General features: G+C 41.1%; 1 protein-coding gene across 2 annotated transcripts in view; it reads left to right on the top strand.

Moving 5' to 3' along the window:
* Nucleotides 1–1,916: 1,916 nt before the first annotated feature.
* The window catches only part of LOC124116408 (cytochrome P450 3A24-like), a 71,796-nt gene continuing 67,712 nt past the window's right edge, over nt 1,917–6,000 (top strand). Inside the window, exons 1-5 of one of the 2 annotated variants that reach the window (XM_046477727.2) lie at nt 1,917–2,145; nt 3,232–3,328; nt 4,170–4,219; nt 5,070–5,166; nt 5,709–5,825. In XM_046477727.2, coding sequence (XP_046333683.2) covers nt 2,072–2,145; nt 3,232–3,328; nt 4,170–4,219; nt 5,070–5,166; nt 5,709–5,825 — 435 coding nt within the window. In that variant the 5' untranslated portion in view covers nt 1,917–2,071. The remainder of the gene's footprint in view (nt 2,146–3,231; nt 3,329–4,169; nt 4,220–5,069; nt 5,167–5,708; nt 5,826–6,000) is intronic. The other variant, XM_048384615.1, reaches the window with a different exon arrangement.

Below are 6,000 nucleotides of genomic sequence, written 5' to 3'. Positions count from 1 at the left end.
CTCATTCGTTTCATCAGATGTAATAATTATTTCTCTTATTATCTTTTAAACTGTCATTATTATGCCTAACATACATGAGGTGTTCATGTATCTTAGTTCATAGTCGGTATACTGTGTCTGAGTGTGGTATTCATGTTGAACTGCGGCAAGATATACCAGTGGGCTAGCACTTTAAAATCGGTATCAGTCCGGAGTGGTACAAGAAGCCACACACACGTGCATGCACGTCGCTATATAAGTGCAATAATCTTGGACGCGAGGATAAACCCAATTCACCGATTATGTTTCTAGGTTTGTCAGCACCATACCCGTGCTCGTGGGTTTCACCGAAGCGGTAAACGTCTGAGACCTGCATCACTTCGGGTTCTCCTCCCACATTAAGCTGACACGCCGCGATATAACTTGAATATTGTTAAAAGCGGCGTTAATCCCAACTCACTCACTCAGTCACTAAACCCAATTCATGAGGCGCCAACCTTTTCCCATGTCTGTTTTAGATGAAAGGACGAGACGCAGAGGATGATGGGCTTGATGAAATCCCAAATCAGAGTGGCTGTAAAAGCTAAAGAGTGTTTCCATAGTCGTTTTGCTACCATTCATACTTGTATTCACGTTCAAGTTCAGCAGGTGGACCCAGGATACTGTGCAGTGGAGAAAGGGGTGGGGGAATATATGTGTGCGGTGGTGTAAAAACTCAGAAAACCACAGCAGGTTTCATCATTTTCTTACAGATCGCAGTGCTTAGTGTAACCAAACTTACTTTAGAGCCATCATTTCGAGTTAACCTCGTCCATGTGTCCCATCTGTGTCAAGTGGACCGATGTAGAGGCCTGTACGTCCAGCGTCCACATAAACATCTTCCCATCAAAACACTCGTCCAATGAAGCTGAAACTTTAAAAGCTTTTTCCTACTAATGATGACACCCCAAAAGTGAGATGAGCAAGGTTTCAGGATATTGCCATGAGAACAAGTATTTGGAGGGAAATGATATGGACACAGCACTGACTTATTTGACCCTGTGAACACAAAGTACCAATCATTTACTTTTGTTGGAATAACTGTAGATTATCTCAAACCTCGAAGTCTTTCAACTGGCGGTACTGCGTAGTACTTTACAACAGGAAACCTACTTAGAATATAGTAGAAGTTCCAACAGAATGTGATAGAGGTTAAACTAGCTTTATCAAAATACATGTATCTGTGTACTTACCTCCATCAAATAAACTACTGGCTTTGTCCTGGTGCTACATGCAGGGTGCCATAATTGGATTTTAACGTTACAGCTACTACCCAAGCAGACGACATCACTCTGAGCTGTGCTCTTTCAGTCAGCCCTCAATATATGCCATCCATGTGTGAAAGATACAGCTCCTAGTGGCGAGTCACTTTCTCTGCTAGCAAAATCTTGACCTTTAACTCAGGCAAACTACCCTCGACCCAGTGATCTCTCTGTGGGAAGCCTCTTCCAAGACCAAGTGATATCAGACAGGTGAAAATACAAGGAATTACTCCCCTTTACAGTTTGACTTGGGTGATGTATGTCATAGTATCTTGCGTTGATCGGTGCTCATGATGCCAATCACTGGATTGTCTGGTCCAGAATCGAGTATTGACAGACTGCCATCATAGCTCGAATATTGCTGAGTGCGGCGTTAAACAACAAACAAACCAACAAACCTACCCTGATTTGAAGCGCAGTCCAAATTGTTGTCTCGTAAACAAAAATAATCAAACAAATAATCCTAAATAGCAAAAGGCATCATTGCAGTGCTACATTATGTGTATGCAAAGTTTCATGAAGAAATTGTGAATGGTTTATTAGATATGCTCCTGAAACGAAACCCGACAGAGCCCGTTTCTAATTCCCCAGCACAACTTTGCGTGGGTGGGGGTTAAATACATCTAAAACGTTTTGAGACATTCCCCATATCCCGACCTGGCGAGTCACACAACTCAGGAACTCAAGTACCCTGCCTTTGTCTGTTAGTGCATCCTCACTGGATGACTACTCTTCTCTTGGTATTTCCCATAACCAACTGGTAACCAACTGTTTGCCTGGTGACACTTCAAATGGAGATACTCGGTTGTGTTGACATTTCTCCAACATGGATTCTGTGGATATTAGTGTTGATTCTGATTTATGCGTAAGTATAATTTCTTCATAGTCCACTGATCTACTCCTGAATAAGTAAGTACAATTACGTAAAGCTTCATTGACGTTTATTGACTATTGTCAGGTTAGCATTCCTTCTGTTATTAACCTCACAAGCACCGACCGAGGCTGATATGACAGCGGTTAATATGCCAAGTAATGTCCTGTCAAAAGGTCAAGGCCGTTTTCCTGGTGTCAAATTATATGGGGGTCATCTCACAAGGACCGCCTTATTTTGCCTATGTTGTTAGACACACTGGTCGTATGTGAAGACCGTGTATTCGTCAAATCGCCACATATACTGGAAACATGCAGTGTAGCTGTTCTCATCCATTGTCCACGAGCAAACCTCCCATCCCTGCTGTTAATATCGACTATAATTTAGAACCTCGGGTTCAACTGTCAGGTCTTGATTTCTTTAAGTTTGTTCAGCGGTGAACCATTTTCCTTTTTGTTCCTTCTTTATTTATTCATGCGACATTATAATACAAAAATGGGTAACCCTGTTTAACCTCGGATGTTATTGGACAAAATGAAATATCAGGAGGAAGAAAAGAGAAGAGATAGAATGACAGTGAAACGTCGATATAGGGAGAGGAGGGAGGGTGTGTGATGAATGCTTGATTAGTTTGAACTGACACATTTCCATATATTATTTAATTTAGTCCTATTTTCTCCAAAAGTGTATTTTTCAAAATTTAAATTGTTCCTTATTGTATTTGCAACATGCGTCAGTTGGAAGTCAGTAAGTTATATTGGGATTTACATATGTATTATTTTATAATATGAAAGAGATGGTTTGCCAAAATACTGTCCTTGTGGTCTTCAAGCATACAGGATCTAATGTCTATAACCAATTGTGCTCATGTGAAACGATTTTCACACACGGGATTTAACACACAATAAAAATAATACAGAAATCATCTTCATTTTTTACTATCCCATAAAGAAAGGAGATGGTGTCTAAAAGATGATGGATTAAAATTATATTGAAAGTTAGTAGGTCCTTTTGTAAATGGAATTTTGCAATCGTGTCGTCTGAATGTGTCTTTTTCTGTTTGTTTTGTTTCTTCTAAAGATATGGAAAAAAGAGAAATCGTCTGTTCAAGGATGCGGGTATTCCTGGCCCGGAGCCCGTGATTTTTATCGGGAATTTCCATCAGTTGTTAAAACAGGTGAGCTTAAAGTGTAATCTTAACTCTACCCTCGTTTAAAACGAACGCTTGTAAATATTATCCGTCCTAGGACATTGAGGTTCGTAGATCACCTTAACATCTTCACAAACAGATTGTATCTAAAGTAAAATCTCTCCTGAATATATCAGAATGGTATTCATATTGTATGTGATATCTGTAATCCCTGGAAAGAACATCATACATGGCTCATGTTGATAAAATATTTGCATCTATCATCTGCTGTCTGATGACTGTTCATTCCTGACCATACCCGTGAAGATGCGGGGTAGAATAGGTCTTCAGCAACCCATCCTTGACGTAAGAGGCGACTATGGGGATCGGGTGGTAAGGCTCTCTGACTTGGTTGATGCATGTCATCGTATTCCAGTTGCGTGGATCGATGCTCATCATGTCAATCACTGGATTGTCTAGTCAAGACACGATTATTAACATACCGTCGTCTTATTGCTGGAATATTGCTGAGTGAGGCATTAAACCAAAAACAAAAAAAACACACAAACCAAAACCATTCCTGATCAACTCGTGTCATTCAGGGACAAGCCAAATGTCTTCTTGCAGGTTACGGAAATGGGCGAGTGGTGACGAATGACAAGCCAAATGTCTTCTTGCAGGTTACGGAAAGGGACGAGTGACGACGAGTGACAAGCCAAAGTCTACTTGCAGGTTACGGAAAGGGACGAGTGGTTACGAATGACAAGCAAAATGTTTTCTTGCAGGTTAAGGAAAGGGACGAGTGGTGACGAATGGATGACTATCATGGAATGATTTTTTTGTCATTTGAAATATAAATATCAAAGATCCAAATATACTCTTGTTACAGGATGACATCTTTGACAACAAGCTTGGGAAACAGTATGGTAAAGTCTTAGGGTATGTCAATCTTTAAGAGTTATCTCCCTTAGGTGTATATTGAAATTATTTGAGACCAGGGACACACATTAAAAATGCCATTTAGTCCAACTGTTCGACAATTCGAAGATTGTCTGTTTGTTTGACGTTTAACGCCGCACTAGCTAAATAAAGGCGGACAGTAAATATTGGAGTCCGGACCAGGCATTCATGTGATCGATATTGTGAGCAACGAATCAAGCCGTCGGTGTAGGATGACATTTATCAAGCAAACTGATATTTATTCATATCTGTAATGATTGTCAGTGGGACACGGGTGGCGCTGCAGAGTTGTGTCCTTTAGACCTGTCATACCCATGATCCTGCGATCGTCTTTTATTCGAATTCACAATTCACCTAGATTATATTAAGATCCGGGGTAGAACAGGTCTTCAGCAACCCATGCTTGTCGTAAAAGGTGACTATGCTTGTCGTAAAAGGCGACTAACGGGATCGGGTGGTCAGGCTCGCTGACTTGGTTGATGCATGTCATCGTATCCCAATTGCGTGGATCGATGCTCATGATGTCAATCACTGGATTGTCTGGTCCAGACTCGATTATTTGCAGACCGCCGTCATATAGCTTGAATATCACTGAGTGCGGCGTTAAACAACAAACCCACCAACCAAGTTTATTATCATTCGCTTGTCAGCTCCGTATAAGTGCTCGTGGGGGTGATGCCTATGAATATCGGAATCCCCACCTCCACCACCACCATCAAGCTGACATGCTCTGGTGGAACAGAGATATTGTTGAAAGCAGCATTAAACCCTACTCACTCACTCATTTTAGACTAAAGAGTCACCATATGATGTGATATTGTCTTTTAAGGATTTTTTTGGGTGGCTTTCCGATGGTAAATGTAACGGACCTCGATGTTGTGAGAGAGGTTTTGATCAAAGATTTCCAGCACTTCACAGACAGAGCGGTGAGTTTGCATTTAGCCGTTCAATTTATCTCGAATTTTTCCTTTTGAATTTATTGTCTCTGTTACACTGACAAACTTGTTTGATAAGTTTATATATAAACTTTTTATAAAACTAATTGTTACCTGTCACGTTAACATTTAAAATTCACAGTAGGTGATTTGGGGGGCACGGGTGGCCCAGCCGTCTAAGGCGCCGCGATTTGCTGTGCAGAGTTGCGTCCCCGTGCCCGTGGGTTTCACCGAAGTGGTAAACGTCTGAGACCTGCATCACTTTGGGCTTTCCTCCCACATTAAGCTGACATGCCGCGATATAACTGAAATACTGTTAAAATCGGTCTTGAACCTGTCAGGGACTCAATGTCCTTGTTAATGTCAACGGATGTAACCTTGTAGCTTGGTTGTGCAGGATGTTTAAGCTTCCTTTTGACATGTTAGATGTAGTATCTTTGAGAACTCTACGAACTGATCGGGAATGCTACAGTGAGAATGTATGTTTGAGAATGTAACAGAGACAACGTACAGTATATTTGAGAATGTTTCAGGGTTTCGACTTGAGCAACTACCCAGTGGACAGAAGCATTCTCCTTGAGAAAGGCGCTAATTGGAAACGGCTGAGAAATATTGTAACCCCAACATTAAGTGGATCGAAACTGCGCTTGGTAAGAACATTATCAAGTTTGGTTCTTGAAAGACAAAGAATAGAAACAAATAGATTTCCCCAACGCACCAACACACTTGACCCATAGCGCGTGGTCCATGCAATTCGTCCGTGCACGCTTCAGTGAAAGTTTGTCAGATCGCTCTGAGCCATTATATTTGTTGATTTTCATTAGC

This window comes from Haliotis rufescens, unplaced genomic scaffold (assembly GCF_023055435.1).
Source record: "Haliotis rufescens isolate VD_foot unplaced genomic scaffold, xgHalRufe1.0.p SCAF_5, whole genome shotgun sequence".
In the NCBI taxonomy this organism is placed as follows: Eukaryota; Metazoa; Mollusca; class Gastropoda; order Lepetellida; family Haliotidae; genus Haliotis; species Haliotis rufescens.
Note: the sequence above shows the minus strand (reverse complement) of the source record. Positions and strands in the feature narration are given on the sequence as shown.